This window comes from Heterodontus francisci, chromosome 4 (genome assembly GCF_036365525.1).
Source record: "Heterodontus francisci isolate sHetFra1 chromosome 4, sHetFra1.hap1, whole genome shotgun sequence".
NCBI classification, from domain to species: domain Eukaryota; kingdom Metazoa; phylum Chordata; class Chondrichthyes; order Heterodontiformes; family Heterodontidae; genus Heterodontus; species Heterodontus francisci.
In genome coordinates, this window is record NC_090374.1 from 125797240 (window position 1) to 125820399 (window position 23160).

The 23160-nt window shown below is 43.6% G+C and overlaps 1 protein-coding gene across 4 annotated transcripts in view; it reads left to right on the forward strand.

The window, feature by feature from the left end:
• Positions 1-23160, forward strand: part of LOC137369236 (selenocysteine insertion sequence-binding protein 2-like) — a 97797-nt gene that overhangs the window by 65749 nt on the left and 8888 nt on the right. For all 4 annotated transcript variants that reach the window (XM_068030119.1, XM_068030123.1, XM_068030120.1 and 1 more), the window contains 4 exons: positions 7325-7478; positions 13236-13456; positions 16201-16355; positions 21369-21567. In XM_068030119.1, coding sequence (XP_067886220.1) covers positions 7325-7478; positions 13236-13456; positions 16201-16355; positions 21369-21567 — 729 coding nt within the window. The remainder of the gene's footprint in view (positions 1-7324; positions 7479-13235; positions 13457-16200; positions 16356-21368; positions 21568-23160) is intronic.

The window sequence follows — 23160 nt, forward strand, 5'->3', positions numbered from 1 at the left end:
TATTTGGGTCAAACATGGTTAGAGGGTGGGGGATAAAAAGGGACTTAGAAGGGGAGTAAGGAGAAGACAGATGGACGACTGGGAGAGGTCGGAAGAAAGAGGGATGAAGATGGGAAAAGAAAGATGGGGTGAGGGAGAAGGGGAGAGTGAAGACATGAGTTAGGTAGGAGGATCAAGCATAGAAGGAGGTGATGGGGAAAGAGAGGAGGATGGTTAACTGATCAGCTAAGTGGTGTGCAGTAGTGCAGAGGGTTGTGATATGCTCAGATTCTATTCACCAACATGATTGGTGGGAGCTGTTGTTTGACTGTGAGCTTCAATCACCTAAGTGAAGACTAATGTGGGAGGAAGAAAACTGCACATGTGGAGTGTGTATTATCTTCTAAATCCACCTAAGAGGCAGACGGAATCTCAGTTTAATGTCTCACTGAAAGAGAAAAGCTCTGGCAGTGGTGTGTTGCCTCCCTGATGCCAAGGTAAAGAACATCACAGAGAGGGTGCGTAATATTCTGCGGGGGCAAGGGAGTGAGCCAGACGTGGTGCATGTTGATACCAATGACATAGCAAGGGCAGGTATTGAGATCCTACTGTCAAATTTTCAGGAGCTAGGGAGGAAGATAAAGAGTAGGATATTGAAGACAGTGATCTCTGAATTACTCCCAGTGCCACACACTAGTGAGAGTAGAAATAGGGAGATAGTGAGGGTCAATGCGTGGCTTGAAGCATGGTGCAGAAGGGAGGGTTTCAGATTCTTGGGACATTGGGACCAATTTTGGGGCAGAGGCAGCTATTCAAAAAGAATGGGTTGCACCCCACAGGACTGGGACCAAATATCCTCGCAAGGAGATTCACTATTTTAGTTGGGGAGAGTTTAAACTAAATTGGCAGGGGGATGGGCACCAGCATTTAGAAGTAGAAAAGAGGAATAAAGTGCATTGGGCACTACTAGAAGGGAGTAGTTCCATATTAGATAGGAGTGGACTGAGAAGGACTACGAGGAATGCAAAGACAGGATTGCAATGCATGTATGTAAGTGCACAAAGTGTGATGAATAAGGTTGGTGAACTATCACACCAACACAAATAGCAGAATGGGAATATGATGTTGTGCAATAATGGAAACATGGCTTAAAAATGGTGAGGACTGGGCGCTTAATATACATGGATATAAAGTGTTCAGAAAAGTTAGAGAAGGAGGAAAGTGATGTGGGGTGACAGTATTGATTAGGGAAAACATTGTAGTGTTGGAAAAGGAGGATATGTTGAGGGGGCAAGGAAAAATCCATTTGGTTAGAGTTGAGAAGCAAAAAGGGTATGATCGCACTACTGGGAGTATTCTGTAGGCCTCCAAATAGTGAGAGAGATATAAAGGAGCAAATCTGCAGGAAAATTACAGATGTGCAAGAACTATAGAATGGTGACTTTGGAGGATTTTAGTTACCCTCATATCGTTTGGGATAATGTTAGAGTAAATAGTACGGTGGGGGAGGAATTTCTGAAACTTGTTCAGGAGAACTTACTTGATCAGTATGTTCTCAGCCCAACCAGAAAGGAGGCATTGCTGGATCTTGTGCTAGGAAATGAGGTGGGCCAAGTGGACCAAGTATCTGCCGGGTAGCGCTTTGGTAAGAGTGATCCTCGTATCATAAGGTTTAGACCAGTAATGCAGAAAAGTAAGGAACAAAATAAGGTAGAACGTCTAGATTGGAAGAGGGCTAATTTCAACGCAATGAGAAGGGATCTAGCCAGGGTAAAAAGACTGACGGGAAAAGCTGTATCGGAACAAGCGATTTTCTTTCAGGAAGAGATGCTTTAGATACATTCCAACAAGGGCAAAAGATAGGGGAACCAAAAACGGGGCTCCTTGGATGACGAAGGAGATAGAGATTATGATGACAAAAAAAAGAGGGTGTGTGATGCATATCAGGTGAATTCTTCAAATGAGAACCAAGACAAATACAATAAGTTGAGAGGGGAGGTGAAGAGGAAAATAAGACTGGCAAAGAGAGAATATGAGAATAGAATGACAATCAACATAAAAGGGAACCCAAAAGATCATCTACAGGTATGTAAATAGTAAGCTGGTAGTAAGAGGTGGAGTGGGGCCTATGATGGGACAAAGAGGGTAATTTTTATTTTATTTAGAGATACAGCACTGAAACAGGCCCTTCGGCCCACCGAGTCTGTGCTGACCAAGAACCACCCATTTATACTAACCCTACAGTAATCCCATATTCCCTACCGCCTACCTACACTAGGGGCAATTTACAATGGCCAATTTACCTATCACCTGCAAGTCTTTGGTGGTGGGAGGAAACCGGAGCACCCGGCGAAAACCCACGCGGTCACAGGGAGAACTTGCAAACTATATATGCTTAGAGGCACATGGCAGGACTAAAATACATACGAGTACTTTGTACCAGTGTTTACTTAGAGGAATCTGACAAAATATCGGTAGAAGTGGAGAGAGTAGAGGCAATGGATAGGGTAAAAATTGAGAGGGTGGAGGTACCTGCCAGGTAAAGCTAGCTGTTTCACACTGCTACTATGCAGTAGCAACACGTGTGGTGTTCGCCACTAACAGGATGCTGCCGTCAAGCCAAAATGATGTCCTGCCTATCACACAAATGAGTAATGTGATATATGAATTTCAATGCCAGTGTGATGCTAGGTGTGATGCTGGCCAAGAGAGTGTGGGAAAATGGCGCACTGACACAGAACACAAAAGTCCGAGTGTATCAGGCCTGTGTCCTCAGTACCTTGCTCTACGGCAGCGAGGCCTGGACAACGTATGCCAGCCAAGAGCGACGTCTCAATTCATTCCATCTTCGCTGCCTTCGGAGAATACGTGGCATCAGGTGGCAGGACTATATCTCCAACACAGAAGTCCTTGAAGCGGCCAACATCCCCCAGCTTATACACGCGACTGAGTCAGCGGCGCTTGAGATGGCTTGGCCATGTGAGCCGCATGGAAGATGGCAGGATCCCCAAAGACACATTGTACAGCGAGCTCGCCACTGGTATCAGACCCACCGGCCGTCCATGTCTCCGCTATAAAGACGTCTGCAAACGCGACATGAAATCGTGTGACATTGATCACAAGTCGTGGGAGTCAGTTGCCAGCATTCGCCAGAGCTGGCGGGCAGCCATAAAGACAGGGCTAAATTGTGGCGAGTCGAAGAGACTTAGTAGTTGGCAGGAAAAAAGACAGAGGCGCAAGGGGAGAGCCAACTGTGCAACAGCCCCGACAAACAAATTTCTCTGCAGCACCTGTGGAAGAGCCTGTCACTCCAGAATTGGCCTTTATAGCCACTCCAGGCGCTGCTTCACAAACCACTGACCACCTCCAGGCGCGTATCCATCGTCTCTCGAGATAAGGAGGCCCAAAAGAAAAGAGAAGTGATGCTAGGTATATAGGCCATACATCCCAAAGACTGGCGGATCATATCAAACAACATGTCCCTTCTGCTGTTCGCAACGGGCAAGGTACTGGCCATACCCAACCAGCCAGTGCTTGCAAAACTCAAAGCACAGTGTCCAACATTAAGTGTGATTCCGCGATTGGACAACATTTGCTAAATAATGCACAGTATGCTAAGAATTACGCTGACGACAAATTTAAGATTGTCAGTTGGGCTTGCAGTGTGGCGCATTTGCATGTACTGGAAGCTACGTATATTAATATACAAAGTCCTGTTCTTTGCAGACAGAATATGTACCAACATTGCGCCTGTTTCAGATGAACAAAATAAGTGACAGCCATTCGCTGGTTCATTCATCAGGGCAATGCCTTGACCAATCAGAGTCAAGCTGCCTGGTTTAAATTTCAAACAAAGCTTGGCAGTTAACTGTCAGTCACCGTAAACTGGTGCATTCCCCATGGCAATGCCTCTGCCAATCAGAGTTCATTTGCTAACCAATCAGCACTCTGTTCTCGTGCAGTATAAATTGTTTTCCCTTACGGTGGTTATTCTTGCGGATTGTCCTGATGAGTGCAGGACGAAAAGCTTCGAAAACATGTCTCTATTTTCAGCAATATATAAATGACTTGGATCTTGGAATACAGAGTAGAATTTCAAAATTTGCCAATGACACCAAACTTGGAAGTGTGCCAAACCATGAGGATGATACAAACCACCTGCAACAAGACATAGATAAGCTAGCAGAATGGGCAAACAGGTGCAGATGGAATTTAATTCTGACAAGTGTGAGTTGATGCATTTTTGTAGAAGGAATAGGGAGAAACAACATATACTTATTGGTACAGTTCTAAGGAGTGTACAGGAACAGAGGGACCTGGAGTGCATGTGCATAGATCTTTGAAGGTGGCAGTACATATTGAAAGAGTGGTTAGCAAAGCATAAGGGATCTTTGGCTTCATAAATAGAGGCATTGAGTACAAAAGCAGGGAAGTTATGCTGAACCTTTATAGAGCTCTGATTAGGCCCCAACTGGTGTATTGCATCCAGTTTTGGCCACCACACTTTTGGAAGGATGTGAGGGTCCTTGATAGGGTACAGAGGAGATTTACCAGAATGGTTCCATGTATGGGGGATTTTAGTTACAAAGTTAGGTTGGAAAAACAGGGGTTGTTATCCTTGGAGCAAAGGAGATTGAGGGGAGATTTAATAGAGTTGTACAAGATTATAACAGGCATAGATAAGTTAGACAAGGAAAAAATGTTCACATTAATTAATGGTATAAGGACTAAGGGATACAGATTTTTTTTTTTAGTTTTTAGAGATACAGCACTGAAACAGGCCCTTCGGCCCACCGAGTCTGTGCCGACCATCAACCACCCATTTATACTAATCCTACACTAATTCCATATTCCTACCACATCCCCACCTGTCCCTATATTTCGCTACCACGTACCTATACTAGGGGCAATTGCTAATGGCCAATTTACCTATCAACCTGCAAGTCTTTGGCATGTGGGAGGAAACCGGAGCACCCAGAGGAAACCCACGCAAACACAGGGAGAACTTGCAAACTCCACACAGGCAGTACCCAGAATTGAACCCGGGTCACTGGAGCTGTGAGGCTGCGGTGCTAACCACTGCGCCACTGTGCTGCCCATAGCGGGCAAGATTGGGCAAGAGATGCAAGGGGAATGTGGGGAAGAACTTTTTTACACAGCAGGTGGTAATGACTTGGAACTCGCTGCCCACGAGGGCGGTGGAAGCGAAAACAATGATTTCAAATGGAAATTGGATGGCACTTGAAGGAAATAAACTTGCAGAGCTATAGAGATCAAGCGAGGGAGTGGGACTGACTGGATTGCTCTGTGGAGAGCCGGCATGGACCCAATGGGCCGAAAGGCTTCCTTCTGGCGTAAATAAGTGCCATCCTAGATATTGGGCTCAAGTCTTTGGAGTGGAATTTGAGTCCACAACGTCCTAACTCAGGCGAGGGTGCCACTACTGAACCATGGTTGATAAGCCCTTGTTGGTCTTTGAAATCCAACCATATTGACTGTCTTTACCCCTTTCCTGTCTGCTTCAACCCTCTCTGCAGCATGTATTCCCATTTTATCTAATGTTGCCACACAGTCTACTCTCAGTTTTCCCAACCTACCTCGATATATGATAACCTAGTATATATATTTTCCATTCTTGTCCTGTTTGCAGCCGGGTTTCCATTAATGTTATTATCCAGATCTTCCTGTAAAATGTTTGCTTCTAGTTCCCCTGATTTATTTTCACACAATGCGCATCTCAATAAATACATTTTAATTCTTGTATGCTCTTTTTTAACCTACCCCTTTCCTAATTCATTTTGACTAAGCTACCCTTTAACATTCTTCCAGTCTTTTTTCCTTATTTGATTCTATTCCTCTACTCCATATTCCTCTTGCCTTGTTTTCTGCCTGAATATGCTCCTCATCTAAATGTTCATGTACTATTAGCTGATTCTGTTTGAATTAATTTTCCTAGCCTCCGTCAAGCCCCACCCATCCTAGTTTAAATACCTCATCACTTTCCTTTTTGCTGGCACATTAGCACCCTCTCTGTTCAAATGTAGACCATTCTTGCAGCTTAGTTTCCAAATGTTCCAGAACTGGAGCCAGTGCCCAAGAAAAGTGGAATCCTGCTTACTGACACCACACCTTTTAACTATACTTTGATTTCCTAATCTTCCTGTCCTCTATTCGAGTGCATACCAGGGCATGCAATTCTGACATTACCAAGTACTGCTCCTAACCCTGTCTCCCAATCTTCTAAATTCATTTCCAGTCTCTGCAATAATGTACATATCACTATTACATTTCTAGCTGTGTTACTGTTTTTCCTCGTGCTAACTCTTGTTTTTTGGTGCCATTTGATGGCCCAGCCCAGAGTTCTTATTTTCCCCTCAGCAAGCTAGAGCTTCTAATTTGTTTGAGAGCATAAATTTCCCTGACCATTTCTCCCCTAATATTTCTTTCTTGCTCCAACAATACACACTCCCTAATCTATCGGTGTCTCCATCTTTTTGTCAAGTTCTGAGTTTTGTAGATCAAGCAATGTGAGTTGATGACACTTCCCAAGTCAACACCTAGTATCAAAACTCTCACATATTGCTAGAATCATGCCATTGTCCCTTCCTGTGCTGCTATTTTTAGGTTATAAGCTGGTTCCATAATCGACTTAGTAGATTATGACCGGGGGAAACCCGGGTAGAACCCCCAGCCTGCGTCCCCGCCCCCCCTTCGATTTCAGAGCTGCTGGAATTCTGAGAATCTCCAAACCCTCCTGATCCCCAACTCTCCGGCCTCCTCCACGGGCATGTAGCACTCTGATGTCCCTATATGGGGTAAGGCAGAGGGGCACACTGTGCATAAAATTTAAATCATTGTATTTCCCAGGCTGCTGGAGGCATCACTTGGAGCAACACTCAATTCCAGGAAACTGCCAGTCATACTGAGAGGGTAGGGAACCCTAGCCCAGAACTGTACACAATACCCTAGATGTGGTCCAAAATGAATTTTGTAGAGATGTAGCAAAATTACCTCCTCTTTATGTTCTAGCCCTCTAGTTATAAAGGCCAATGTTCCTTTAGCCTTTTTAATTATTTTTTGTATATGCCCACTACTTTTTAGTGATATCTGTACGTGGACATGGAGTTTTCTGAAGGCAGATTTTGCAACTGCTTGACAAGTATACAGAAGTTTCTGAGCAGGGGTAAAGGAACTGTTGCTTTTAATTCTGGTTAGCAGAATGACTTTGATGAAAATACTTAGTAGTTTGTGTCATTTTATTTTGCTGTGTATACTATTCTGTGACGTAGAAAATATTAATGCTCTATTATTTTCTCTCTTGTAATTTACATTATTTTTGATTTAGATTCAGCAGAAGATTTGGCTAATTCTGCACCTTCAACACCATGTCAGAATTTACAATCGCTTTCTGAAACACCACAAAATCCTGAAGAAACTTTGACAGAAAGCATTTTGATGAATCCCAATCGTCCAAAGATACATAGCAGACGTTTTAGAGAGTAAGTGAAATTCTGGTGCTATGTGTTGGAATGAGTTTCATAATTAAAAGTGCTCTTTAATTTACTACGACATGAAGATGAGCATTTGAACATATTCGCATCAGATTCTGCAAAATTCTGATCCTCTGAATTTGAACACTGAACCCTGTGTACTTCCAGAGAAATGAACGTTGCTCAACTGTTGGGGACTGGCATTAGACCACTAAGAATCAAACATGTGCACCCTCCAGTAGATTTGTAGAGATCAGCAACACCTCTCGGCTCCTCAATCCCTTCTTCATACTGTATTCATAGCCTACCTTCCAACTTAGCCCTTGTTCCACTCCCAAAACCATCACCTTTCATATGCACTCAGCAGTTCCTCTCCTGCTGCACCTCTGAATGACCAGCTTCCCCTTCTTGGCCCCATTCTTGCTGACATCAACCACAACCCTTTCAGAGCTAAAATCATCACACACTCCACCACCATTTTTGCAAATCCTACCATAAACCCTCTTCTTTTAAACTACTGCCTCATTCTTAATAAACCTTTTCTCATCAAGATTTATTATTGCTGCCCAATTGTGCGCTTGCCTCTCTAACCACTCCCTTTTCCAAATTCTATCCATAGCATCCAGGCCACTCTAATCAGTGTTATGAGTGGAATCCTCTGCAATTCAGTCCTCCTTCATGCTCTTTAATCTATCTTCCATAATGTAATTACTTACTCCTCTCCACAGCACCACTCTATTCAAGCAGTTTCTTCTTCCAAGCCTGCATAGTCACTTCCAGAATTCTTCTGGGTTCTATCTATAGTGTCCTTCTGGGCATCATTTACATTATACATTTTGGTCATTTAATTTATAATTACATGTTCACCTTCACACCAACAATGCTCAACTTGGCCACTACTATTAACTGCAAGGATACCATTATGCTTTTCAACTTCCTATCTGATTTCAAGGCCTGGATAAGTTGAAATTCCTTCAGCTGAACTTTTACAAAATCAAAGCATCCCTTTTGATTCATGCCAGCATGCATATATCTCTGGTTCTGGCTTCACTAACTTTCCTAGCTGGTTCTTTCAGGCTGAATGCTGTGGCAGGTAACCTCAATGTCATGTTCAATCTTGAGCTGAACTTTTTACTTAACATCCGATCCATCACTAAGACTATTATTCTACGCCTGGAACTTTGCCTGCTTACACTTCTACCTCCTCCCTATTTTTTTTCACCTTGAGGACTGATTTCTCAAAAGCTTTCTTCACCAGCTTTCCTGCTTACATCTGCAAATGTCCTCACCTGTACTAACTCCCACACCCCTAACCTTTTTTAAGTTCCACCCACACCTTCTGCACTAGCACATCGACTTGAAGGTTTTAGTTTACAAATCCTTCTGTGGACTTGCTCCATGCTATCTGAATGATCTTTTTCAGCATATGCCCCTGCCTTCTACAGTCCTTCCCTAACACGAATTTGTGGAACAAGGCATCAAGTTAAAGTTAAGAGCCTTCTTAAAAAAAAAAATCACCATTTCAGTGGTGACTTCAGTCTCCTGCTTCTTTCCTGATCTCCCCATGTTCCCATTTTTACTGCTCAGTATCTGTCTTTCTGCCTGCAAAGTGTACTGTCATGTTACTTTTATATGAGTTCTTCCAAATACATTACTGGAGGTTAGATAAGGACAACAACAACTTGTATTTATATAGTGCCTTTAATGTAATAAAATGTCCAAAGGTGCTTCACAGGAGCATTATAAAGCAAAATTTGACACCGAGCCTCATGAGATATTGGGGCAGATGACTCCAGGTTTGGTCAAAGAGGTGGTTTTAAGGAATGTCATAAAGGAGCAAAGAGAGGCTGAGGGGTTTAGGGAGGGGATTCCAGAGTTTAAAGCCTTGGTAACTGAAGGCATGGCCACCAATGGTGGAGCAACTAAAATAGGGGATGCTCAAGAGGCCAAAATTAAGAGTGCAGATATCTGAGGATTGTAGGTCTGGAGGAGATTAGAGATAGGGAAGGGTGAGGTCATGGAGGAGGTTTGAAAACAAGAGATGAGAATTTTAAGATGTTTTTAGAAAAAGGTAATGTGGTTATGGGAATGAGGATCTAGCATTCATGGTTTTCTGAATTTCTTTCTTGCCCTTTCTCCACCTACTATTCCACCCCCCCCCCCCCCCCCACCCCGACCAGTGCCCCCTCCCGAATCCTATATAGGTTTTCCTGTGTACACTGTCTTTGAAACTGTTCAAATTTTCGTATTCAGAGGGCTGAATTTTATGCCGCCCCCAGTGGGTCGGATGGTGGCGTGGGGGCGGTGCAGCGTTGAGCGGCAGATTCCGGGAGGCCGACTCGCCCCGCTTCCACCTCGGACAAGTTTACGGCATTAGGCCGGGGGTGGGAAACGGCCTGCCCACCCGAGGCCACTCAAGGCCCTTAAGTGGCCATTTAACAGCCACTTAAGGGCCCTCGCCCACCTCCATGGGTATTTTACCCATGGCAAGTGGGTGTGTTAGGGACGTGAAAGGCCGCCAAGCAAAGCTGCCAGCCTTTCCGTGCCCTGGGGGGGGGGGGGCATGGCAGTCACGCACAGGGTGCCCGATTGAAGGCCGCCTCCGCCTCCCAAGACACCCCCCCCCCAACCAAACGACCACTCCAGCCTCACCAGGGAAGGGCTGATCCCACTGCTGAGGCATGCCCCTACTTACCTTCCCTCCTCGATCCATGGTGTCGGTTGGGCTGCAGTCCCAGCAGTGGCCACTGCTCCCAGTGATTGGCTGGCAATTCACTGAGGCGGGACCTCCTTCCTCAAATGGGTGGAAGTCCTACCTCGGGACAATTAAAACCCGGGGATCCATAAAATATGGGACAGATCCCCGGGCTAGGCGGAAGCGGGTTCACCACTGACTTTAACGTCGGAGTCCGGCTCCTGTCCATCCACTGTAAAATTCCAGCCAGAGACTTTAAACATGAAACGTCTAGCAAATGAACGTGTAGGTACTTAATAACAGAATGTACTTCAGGATCTAAGTTATGTAAGAGATTTTGAACTACTTGATTGTTTTAATGCTATCTAATCTCTCCATATTATCACTTCCAGATTTGATTATTCCAATAAGTGCAAAATACTGCAGATGCTGGAACTCTGAAATGTGAAGAGAAAGTGCTGGAAATATTCAGCAGGTCTGGCACTTTCTGTTCTCATTTCGATTATTCCAATGTTCTCCTCGATGACATACCAAACTTCACATTTGTAAACTTCATTCTCTAAACATTCTGCTTCCTGCATCATCATATCACATCGCCTCTGTCCTCCCTGACCTACGTTGACTCCCATTCTTTTAATGCCTCAGATTTCAAATTTGCACCCTCCTGTTTTAAAATCCCTTGTGGCCTCACCACTCACTGCCTATGTAGCCTCCTCCAGCCCTACAACAGTGTCACCACCACCACCCCCCATTGAACTCTGTTCCTGTAACATTTGCTTCTTGTGTCTTTCCCACCTTCACCTCACTATTGGTAACAGTGCCTTCATCTGCTTAGTCCCCATGCTGTAGAATTCCCTGCCTAAATCATGCCACCTCCCTTTCCTTCTTTAAGACCCTCCATTAAAACCCAAATCTGACCACTCCTAACATCTTCCCCTTGAGTTTGGTGTATATTTCTGTCTGATTACACCTCTGGAGACATTTTCATATCAACACTATCAAATCCTAGGGGCTACCATTGACCAAAAACTGAACTGGAGTAGCCATATAAATACTGTGGCTACAAGAGCAGATCAGAGGCTAGGAATCCGGAGGCGAGTAACTCGCCTCCTGACTCCCCAAAGCCTGTCCACCATCTACAAGGCACAAGTCAGGAGTGTAATGGAATACTCTCCACTTGCCTGGACGGGTGCAGCTCCAACAGCACTCAAGAAGCTCGACACCATCCAGAACAAAGCAACCCACTTGATTGGCACCCCATCCACAAACATTCACTCCCTCCACCACCAACGCACAGTGGCAGCAGTGTGTACCATCTACAAGATGCACTGCAGCAACGCACCAAGGCTACTTAGACAGCACCTTCCAAACCCGCGACCTCTACCACCTCGAAGAACAAGAGCAGCAGATGCATGGGAACACCACCACCTGCAAGTTCCCGTCCAAGTTACAGACCATCCTGACTTGGAACTATATCGCTGTTCCTTCACTGTTGCTGGGTCAAAATCCTGGAACTCCCTTCCTAACAGCACTGTGGGTGTACCTACCTCACATGGACTGCAGCGGTTCAAGAAGGCAGCTCACCACCACCTTCTCAAGGGCAATTAGGGATGGGCAATAAATGCTGGTATAGCCAGTGATGCCCACATCATGAATGAATTTTTAAAAAGTCGCTATGTAAAGGTTTTTTTTATATAGCAAATCTAGGCATGAGTCTGGCTCCATTTGAAAGTAATAAAAGGAATTGGTGATTTGTTCAGCAGTAACCTCTTGTAATTTGTGAATTTTAATACATGATCAATGTGTGTCCTAGTGATGATTTAACCTCGTGTTAACATAAGTTCAACAATTAAACATCTCCCAATTCAGTTAATACATGTTGAAGTAATGCTGGTAACTGAATACATAGTTAACTGCAAAGTTACACAAATGCAGCATTACACTCTAATCTATAAATCGGTGGTAATGAAAATTGCTTACTTTTTGATTTTACATGATTATAAATGAGAGTTATTCCTATAAAGACAGTTGTACTGCAGTTTGAGTTCAGATGACTTTATAAACCATTCCTGCTTTGTACTTGTGGTTCAAAGTCTTCTGAAGGCAAAGATTATGGGCTGGATTTTGTGCTGGAGGCGAGGCTCCCGGCGCTAGCCCAAAAAGGTGGGGGGAATCCCGCCTCTGCCTTTTCATGCCCTATCCCGAAGTGATCGTCCGGTCTTTTTAAATCCAAGTTTCAGGAGCCAGGGTCCCTGTCCTTTTAAAGACGGGATCCCGCCTCCAAGAGCTGCCAGCAGCTCAGCAGTATTTGCAGCGCCACTGGGAGCAGTGGCCAGTGCCAGAACTGCAGAGGCCTTAGACCCAGGTCCAACGCTGGAACTCAGGACCACACGTAGGTGAGGCTGGGTTGCCTGGGCCAGTCCGGAAGGCCCCAGTGGGGGGGATGGCCGTGCATTCTAGGGGGAGGGGAGGGGAGGATCCCGGGCAGTAAAGTTGTTCCTAGTGGGTAAAATTGTTCCCGGTGGGGGTCCTCCATGGACCACAAATTGCCCACGAAGGAGGATCCCCTGCCACCACCCCTCCAAGCCCGCAGAGAGGGCACCCTCGTGTTGCAAGGCGTCCTCCCCTCGCAGCGGAGGCACACCGTGCAACTGGTAAGATCCCAGCAGAGGTGGGAAAAGGTCCTTAATTGGCCTCTGGGCGGGAAGACTGTCATTGGCCTATCCCGCCCCTGGGAAGATCACTTGGTGACGGGGAGTCGACAGGCTCTATGACCCATTGCCACCCACCCCCTGCCTCGGGGCCACACAAAATCCCAGCCCTATGTTGGTTTCAAATAATGAGGCTGCCAATACCCCCTCTCATGCGAATTCTGCTTTGCTCGTCAGCATTTTGTCTGGTTTGCTGATTTTCACATGGTAAGAATAGCAAGTGCAAATTTTCCAACACACCTTTCTGTCTTGCGTACCAACACTGCCACCATGGTTTTCCTGATGTAATGTTCACTTTTTAAAGTAACTTTGTTTACTATTGTTCTATCACCTCACCATGTGCATGTTTTTATCCTACAGATACTGCAGCCAGGTGCTCAGCAAAGAAGTTGATAATTATGTGACTGACCTGCTGAAGGAACTTGTCCGTTTCCAAGATCGTTTGTACCAAAAAGATCCAATTAAAGCTAAGAAAAAACGTAGGATTGTCATGGGGCTGAGAGAAGTGTTGAAGCATCTAAAGCTGAAAAGGCTGAAGTGTGTTATCATCTCTCCTAACTGTGAAAGAATACAATCCAAAGGTAAGTTGTTTGTAACTGTTCCTTTTACAGGATGTAGGAAAGGGAAAAATTAATAGGGACAGAAGTAGGCCATTTAGCCCATTGAGCCTGTTCTGCTCTTCAATGAGATCATGGCTGATGTGTAACCTAATTCCATACATCTGCCTTTGCCCCATATCCTTTAATGCCTTTGGTTAACAAAAATATCAATCTTAGATTTAAAATTAACAAATGACCTATCATGTATTCCCTTTTGCAGAAGAGAGTTCCAAACTTCTACAACCCTTTGTGTGTAGAAGTGTTTCCTAATATCACTCCTGAAAGGTCTGGCTCTAACTTTTAGACAATGTCTCCTAGCCCTAAACTCCCCAACCAGCAGAAATAGTTTCTCTCTCTCTATCCATCCTGTCTGTCCCCCTGAATATCTTAAACTTCGATCAAATCATCCTTTAACCTACTTAATTCCAGTAATCTCTCCTAATTTAACCCTTAGAATCTAGGTATCGTTCCAGTAAACCCATGCTGTGCTTCCTCCAAGGCCAATATATCTTTTCCAAGATGTGGTGCCCAGAGCTGCTGACACTACTCCAGGTGTGGCCTAACTAGGGCTTTGTATAGCTTCTACCCACTTGTGTTCTAGTCCTCTATAAAGCCTGGCTCGGGTATAAAATTAAAAGCGACCCAGGCCCAATCCGACAACAGCCAACCCGAACCCAACATCAGAACAAGATGCACGTTCCCTTTCTTCAGCTGGAAAAATGCAGCTGATAATCAGCCGGGATTCTGTTCTTGATTTTCAGGTAGTTAGAAAAGATGTTGTATTTCTATGCCACAACTTAATGTATTCATGATGTTCCTCTTTATATTCAACCTTGTATTTTTCTTCAGTGGTAAAGAATTTCAGACTAATATTGTTCTCAAATTGCTCCTAAAACTGTTCTGTTTCAAGATCACTAGATAGTTGGGATGAGGAAAGCCATTCCATCACAATTCATTCATCCATCCAGAAAAATCTTAAAGTTTACCCATTGCAGCACCTCACCTTTTTGAAATGCTTCCACAGTTTTTTGTCTCCACTGCTGAATCTGGAAGTTTGTTTTATATGTAGAATACTCTGTGAAGAATGTCCTGTTATAAACTCCAAATTTTTCTTTTACTAGTTTGTGTCCCTTTGGTCCAACTCTTGCAATTTAAAATAATAATCCATAAGTATCGTTACCATTCCCATAACAATCTTGTATACATTAATATCTCCTCTTAGATTTTTCCTTTCCAGCATTATTCTGGTCCTTCCTCATGACTCAGACCTTTACCAGGAATCAGTCTTGTAGCTGTTCACTGCACTGTCTCTTGTGCTTGAATATCTCCTTTGTGTTAAGGTAACCATAACTGTACCTCGTATTCAAAGTGCAATCTGACCAAAGCACTCTGCAGTTTGATTGTGACTGCCTCTGACTTGTATTCTACTGTTTTGGCTATATAATTCAACATTCTATTGACTTTATTGATTTCTGCTTTGCATGAGTTGCACATGTTTAACACGAGTCTACCAAGACTCTTGGATCCCTTCAACTTCAAGCTCAGCAGTTTAAACACCATTTATGGAGAATGTGTTTATTTTCCTTCCTTTGTGCTGTACTTAGTATCTGTTCGAATTAAGTTTCATCTGCCATTGTTCTGCCAACAAACTTATTTTGTCCAACCTCAGATTCCACTGTTCCAGGTAGTTGGTATCGTTTGCAAAGTTCACTGCTTTGGCACTGAGCTTTTTATGTAAATTCAAACATTAGTGGTCTCATTAACAAGTCCTGGAGCACTCTACTTCATACTTCCTTCATCCCCCTGACATAACTCCTTTAATCAGTGCCCCTTCAACCAGTTGATTATCCATTCCCAGCGTTTACCCAAAATTCCCACCACTTTTGAGTTTTTTTTTAATTAAGGTCTTTGTCAAATGTTTTTTGGAAGTCTAGATGCATTGCAACATGGGGCTTCTCACAGTTCACTTGAGATGCCAGTTCTTCCAAGAAACCAAACTGAAAAATTTAAAGGCTAGCCAGGGGTCAGGCTTTTGAACGTGCAAGTAATTTTGGGTTTAAACCAAAGTTTGAATTCAATATGAGGAATATTAATGCTATTTTATTTTTTCTATTGCTGAAATTATCTTGCAGATTTTTCTTCCAGTTAGCATTTACTCCTGATCAGACTACTTGTTACCATACCCCATTTATAAAAGCTTGCCTTTATAACAACAACTAGCGTTATATAGTGCCTTGAACAAATGAATGGCAAGCCAAAAGAAAATTGACCAAAAGTTTGGTCAGAGAGTTGCTTTTAAGAAGGGTCATAAAGGAGAAAGGCAGTTGGAAAGCTTTTAGAGAGGAAATTCCAGGGTCCATACCCAGGTGACTGACAGCATGTTCCCAGTGTTGCAGTGATGAATGTGGGGAGATGAACAAGAGGTTGGAGTCAGTGGAAGAGAAAGGTCAGACAGAGTTGCAGGAGGTTTTAGCAGCAGTAGTGCAAATTGTGAAGATAACCAACTGCATGGCCTGTGGGATACTGCATCACAAAATGCAGTAAAGTGAAAATTGTCTGTCTGTATCTTTAAACTACAAAGGTTCAGCTGGCCCTTTGGTAAAGATTCTTTGGCAAACTTGACCATGGATGCAGAGTATTGGATTTTTAAAAAAAAACTAGTTATGTTAATGTTAATTTTAGCATTTGCCTTGTTTGTTTAAAAATTATTGTATTGTTTTATCCAGGTGGCTTGGATGAGGCATTGCATACGATAATTGAAGTTGCTCGTGAGCAAGAGATTCCATTTGTTTTTGCTCTCAATCGCAAAGCTCTAGGGCGCTGCGTGAACAAAGCCGTTCCTGTTAGTGTGGTTGGAATCTTCAGCTATGATGGCGCTGAGGTTAGTCAAAACCAAGACCAATGATAACACAAATTCAGTTCTTGCCATTGGAAAAGTGAATTTCAGAAGGGGCCCTGAAAGGATCTGCATATAATATGTTACTGCCAATTTTTTTAAAAATCCAAGCAAGTCAGTTGAATTCTACAAATATCCATTATCAGTACAGTTTGCAGTGGTGTATGAAAAGACAGGTGTCCACTCTAATTATACTTCATAATTGCAGGAAACCTTTTTTCAATCAACAAATATCTGTTAGTGTCCTAACTTAATAAGTACTGTCATTTAATTACTAAGTTGTTAAATTCCTTTAGTAATCCCTTAGTAATATTAGTTTTATATTTTATCTTTGTGTGTGTCTATATCAAACTAGCTGGGTTGGTACTTGAAGTTAGCAGATAGGTTATGGAGTGATGGAAAGGGAATAAAAACCCATCCTGAAACTGACAGTGTAAGAAGCACCAAAAAAGGTGAGAAAATCATTCCCTATATTCTTAAGACTAGTGCAAAGTTAAAACGCCCTCTTTTTATGACTGAAAGCTACTAACTGTATACATCTGATTCAACAACTGAGAACTTAGTTTTATTTGTGTCCATGTTGGTGTAGACTCTAAGTAACCTTAAATTGTTTATAAATTACCCACATATATTGTGGTGTTTGTAACCTTTTGTGGTGAAGGAAGGCATTGTGTCACAGATTCACCTGCACTTGTGGAAAGTTTGAATTATTTGTGTTGAAATCCATTTTTGTTTTCCCCCTCTGCCACTCAGACATACATACAGAGTCCTGGCAGCAGGTTTTGCGTCTTAATTTTGGATAAAAATTGATATAGATGATAGGGAGAAAGCTAAACAATTGAAGAAAATTTTGTGTTGGCTGGGGTATAGAATCTAAGGGTGCAAGTTTACTGACCATTTCACCTCAATGTGAAGGTTTTAGCTGCACGCTGATACAACAACTAATTTATATAGCACCTTTAACATAATAAAATAATCCAAGGTGCTTCACAGGGACATTATAAAACAAAAAAATTATACTGAGCCGCATAAGGATCTGTTAGGACACATGACCAAAAGCTCGCTCAAAGAAATAGGTTTTAAAGACTGCTTTAAAGGAGGACAGCAAGGTAAAAAGACGAGGAGGGTACTGGGCTGAGGCAACTGAAGGCATAGCCACCCATGATAGAGCGATTAATATCAGGATGCTCTATGGGCCAGAATTGGATGAGCGTAGATGTCTCGGGTTGTGGTTTTGGAGGAGATTAGAGATTGGGAGGGGCGAGGCCATGGCGAGATTTGAAAACGAGGATGAGAATTTTAAAATCATAATGTTGCTTGACCGGGAGTCAGTGTAGGTGAGCGAGCACAGGGATCTTAAATGAATGGGACTTGGTGTGAGTTAAGACATGGGCAGCAGAATTTTGGATGACCTCAAGTTTACAGAGGATAGAATGTGAGAGATCAGCCAGGAGTGTGTTGGAATAGTCTAGTCTAGAAGTAACAAAGGTATGAATGAGGGTTTCAGCAGCAGATGAGCTGAGAAGGGTGAAATCGGGTGATTTTCTGTAGGTGGAAATAGGCGGTCTTAGTGGTTGGAAGCTCATCTCAGAGTCAAATATGACCCCTTGGTTGCAAACAGACTGGTTCAATCTCAGACTATTGCCAGGGAGAAGGATGGAGTTGTTAGCTGGGGAAGAGAATTTGGACCGGGGACCTAAAACAATGGCTTTCAGTCTTCCCAGTGTTTAATTGGAGGAAATTGCTGCTCATCCAGTACTGGATGTCGGATAAGCAGTCTGACCATTTAGTAACAATACAGGAGTTGAGAGGTGGTGGTGAGGTAGAGCTGGGCCTCATCAGTGTACATGTGAAAACTAACTGTGCTTTTGGATGATGTCGCCGAGGGGCAGCTTGTGGATGTGAAGTAGGAGGGGGGGTGGTCAAGGATAGATCCTTGGGAGACACCAGAGATAACCGCGCAGGAGCAGGAAGAGAAGCTATTGAAAATGATACTTTGGATACAGTTAGATCAATAATGGAACCAGCTGAGTGCAGCCCCACCCAGCTGGTTAATGGTGGAGGGGCATTGGATGAGGATGGCGTGGTCAACCATATCAAAGGCAGCAGACAGGTCGAGAAGGATGAGAAAGAAAAGTTTAGCTTTGCGCAGTCACATTGGATATAATTTGTGACTTGGAGTTGTTTTGGTATTATGGCAGGGGCGGAAACCAAATTACAAGGATATTCGTCCACACGTGGGGGTGGGAGATGCCAAATTTCTCACCAGCAACCAGCTTGTTGGCACCATCTCATCCCCAGGCCATTTTCCCGGAGGTGGAATGAGGGTCAGCAGGGCTACCTGCCCAGAAGCGGCGGGTAGCCACAAAAGGCTGGGTTAAAGCCTATTAAGGACTATAGTCAGAGGCCTACTGGATTTTTTCAGTCGGCCTCCAGGAACCCCGAGGTGTGGGGACTAGGCCAGTTGCCTGGAGGCAGCCTCCAGGAGAGGTACCTCCAGATAGAGGCAACTCTCTTTTCTCTTACCTGCAAAAGCAGGCTGCTGCTCCTCCTTCTGAGCTGGAGGGTCCTATTGGCCCTCCAATTTCAAGAGCCTGCCCACCATCCTTAATTGGACAGTGAGGCCACCCTCTAGCCATTCAATGGCCAATTTGGGGAAAAGCACTGCCAGGTGACCTTCCACACACAATGCGAGGTCCTGACCCAAAACCCTGCTCATGGAGTTCTGGAAAAGGGGGGCACAGATTTGGGAGGCGACAACACGTTCAAGGACTTGAGGGAGGAAGGGGGCTTTGGAGATGGGACAATAGTTTGCAAGGAGAGTGAGGTTAAGGGTTGTTTTATTTGAGAGGGGTGATTAAGGCAGATTTAAAGAAGAGAGGGACAGCACCCGATTAGAGAGAACAGTTAACAATATCAGCTAACATGGGGACCAGGAGGGGAGGTTAGGTGGTCAGCAATTTTTTTTAAATTCTAGCACTGGATGTGGGCATCGTTGGCTAGGCCAACATTTGTTGCCCATTCCTAATTGCCCTTGAGAAGGTGGTGGTGAGTTGCCTTCTTGAACTGCCGCAGTCCTTGGGGTGTAGGTGTACCCACCGTGCTGTTAGGGAGTTCCAGGATCTTGACCCAGCGAAGGAACTGCGATATAGTTCAAAGTGGTTTGGAGGGGAACTTGCAGGTGCTGGTGTTCCCATGCCCTTGTCCTTCTAGCTGGTAGAGGTCACAGGTTTGGAAGGTGTTGTTGGAGCCTTGGTGAGTTACTGCAGTTCATGGTGTAGATGGTACACACTGCTGCTACTGTGCGTTGGTGGGAGAGGGAGTGAATGTGGATGGGGTGCCTATCAAGCGGGCTGTTTTGTTCTGGATAGAAATGGTTGGATTCTCTCTTGTTGGGGATGGTTATTACCTGGCACTCGTGTGGAATCTTACTTGTCTGTAATAGTAGGGAAAAGAAGCCCGGGGTTATCTTTCCATTCCAGGATGATCCTGGAATAGTGAGCAGTTTTAGCAGGGCTTGATGGTGGTTTATGTGATCCATCCAAATCTGGCAGTGAATGGCTAAACCAGTTGGCTGCAATATCTTTTCATGTCTGTAAGCCTTGAACTTAAGGGAGTGGTGATGAGGACTGTACCGGGGGAATGACTAGAGTGGAGACTGGAGTTAAGCAAATAAGTAACTGCAGAAATATTGTGGTGAACAGTGGGCCAAAGGCGAGACAGTTGGGATTTTGAAAGTGCAATTGTAAGTGAATTAGGGAGATAATTTTTTCCAGGGGTAGATACAGAAGGAGGTAGAGTTGGGATGTGGGTGGAAAGTGTTATAAGGAAGTGATCAGAGATGGCCTTACCTGTGATTGATACGATGGGACTCGAACGACCACATGGGATGGCCATGAATACAGGTTGGGGAGTTTGCATGAAGGAAGAGATTTAGGGAGGATGAGAGAACATGACGAGTTGAGATGCAAAAAATAGGAACATAGTTTGGGTATCCTTCAACCAATATACCACATCCTCACTATTGAATGCTATTATGTCAACCTATATTCTCTTTCGGAATGTCAGGAATTCTAGAGCCTTTCAGGTCATTTAATTTACTGGAACTGCCTGGTCTTACTTCTGACTGCCATTTCCTGCTGTGAATGCATTATAGTCAGTGAGGCATCTTGTACCATGTGTCAGTACCAGCTACAGGGACTCTAGGGAAAGTGCATGTCAGAAGGGCCCAGGGAACTTTTAAAACTATGTACAGAATGTTTTTTTTAAGGGTGTGGACGTCTACATGCCCAGAGTGCTCTTGTATGTGGATACTGGTCAAACATACATCAACATTGACTATGTTGAGGGACTGCCAACTGCTATCATTGTCAGGTCCTCAGCTACAGTATGAGTGCAGCAGAAATGTACTTAGTCTATATTTGGCTCTTTTTTACTCTGTCAGACAGATTGTGAGCAATCAAACTGGCTTAGGACATTGGCTTACATGCTGAACTAAAACTGCTAGTGTCTCCTGGGACAAGGCTATTTAAGGGAGACTAAACAGTTTTGGTGGATTCAAATAAACTGAAGCTGAACCATTGTAAAATGGTATCTGTCTTCAGAGGCAATATTGGATAACTTGTCAAAGAATTTTTTTGCTGTTCAAAAATGATGTTGATCAGTCCCTTGGTAGATGGGAATCCATAAGGGTAACTTTCATGGACATCTTCATAGTCTGTAAACCAGGAATCTAATAAATAAATTCCTTACTATAGCACTGTTTGAAACATTTGATAATTTGTTATATTTCACTATAATAAAATAGATAATACTGAAGATATTGTTTCACATTTCCTGTTAACAGGAAATGAAATTTAAATGTGCCAGTTTTAAAAGTGAATTTAGAGTTGCTGGACAGCTTAAAAAGGGATTTACGTTATCAATGATAAACCAGAAAATGTCCTAATAAACATCAATATTGTGAATTCATATTTTTCTTATATATTTCACTTACAGAACCAGTTTCATCAAATGGTTGAACTCACTGAAGAAGCTAGGAAAGCATATCAGGAAATGCTGAATGCTCTAGAGCAGGAACTTACAGCTGGTGAAGAAAATTCAGTGGAACCATTGTGTGATCTAACAGAGGAAAGCACAATTGCATTGGATATTGTGACCTCTCAATCTTTTTCTGAAACCAGTGAACCAGAATATGGTGCATATCAAATACTGTATAACTCCAATCACAGCTTCTTCCCAGCATATATGTAGAGTTGTATTTTAAGGCGCTCTCTTGTACTTTTGAATTGTGAGATATTGTTAAATTACAATCATCCATGAAGGCAATACCTTCAGTTAGAAATTTAAATCATTAATCTACAACAGTAGTTAGAGAAAATTAAATGTATACAGTCTCTGGTATTATCAATGTTTAAACTACTCCCTCTTGCAAAGTTCTCCTTGCCAGGGGTGTTGAGGCTGTAGGGTGTGAGTTCTGTAGATACTGTAAAACTTAGTATATTTATTGTAAATGAGTCATACCAGGGTTTTCACACAACAACTTGTATTTATATAGCACCTTTAACGTAACAAAACATCCCAAGGTGCTTCAAAGAGCCTTTATAAAACAAAATATGACTGAACCATATAAAGAGAGATTAGCGTAGATGACCAAAGCTTAGACAAAAGAGGGTTTTAAGGAGTGTCTAAAAGGAGGAAAGCGAGGTTTAGGGAGGAAATTCCAGAGCTTAGGGCCTTGGCAGCTGAAGGCATGTTCACTAATGGTGGAGTGACTAAAATTGGGAATGCTGAAGAGGCTAAAATTAGAGGAGCGTAGAAATCGCAGAGGGTTGTAGGCTGGTAGAGCTTACAGAGATAGGGAGGGGCCAGGCCATGGAGGGATTCGAAAACAAGGATGAGAATTTTAAAATTGAGGCGTTGTTTAACCGGGAACCAACACAGGGGTGATGGGTGAATTGCATTTGGTCCAAGTTAGGACACAGGCAGCAGAATTTTGGATGACCTCAAGTTTATGGAGGGTAGAACGTAGGAGGCCAGCCAGGCGTACATTAGATTAGTCAAGTCTGGAGGTAACAAAGGCATGGATGAGGGTTTCAGCAGCAGAAGAGCTGAGGCAAGGTGGAGACGGGCAATGTTATGGAGGCAGAAATAGATGGTATTGATGATGGCACAGATATTTGTTCGAAAGGTCATCTCTGGGTCAAATATAACACCAAGGTTGCAAACAGCCTGGTTCAGCCTCAGACAGTTGCCAGGTAGAGGGATGGAATCAGTAGTGAGGGAGCAGAGTTTTCAGCAGGAACCAAAGGCGATGGCTTCAGTCTTCCCCCATATTTAATTGGAGGAAATTTATGTCCATCCAGTACTGGATGTCAGATAAGCAGTCTGATAATTTAGAAACAGTGTATGGGTCAAGAGAAATGGTGGTAAGGTAGAGCTGGGTGTCATCTGCATACACGTGGAAACTGACGTATTTTCAGATGAATTCACCAAGGGACAGCATCTATGAGAAATAGGAGGGGCCAAGGATAGAGCCTTGGGGAACACCAGAGCTAATGGTGCAGGAACTGGAAGGGAAGCTATTGATGGCAATTCTCAGGCTACTATTAGATAAGAATGGAACCAGGAGAGTGCAGTCCCATCCAGCTACATGATTGTGGAGGGGCTTTGGAGGAGGATGGTATGATCAACTGTGTCAAAGACTGCAGACAGGTTGAGAAGGACAAGGAGGGATAGTTTGGCTTGTGTGACTTTGATAAGTGCTGTTTTGGTACTGTGGCATGGGCAG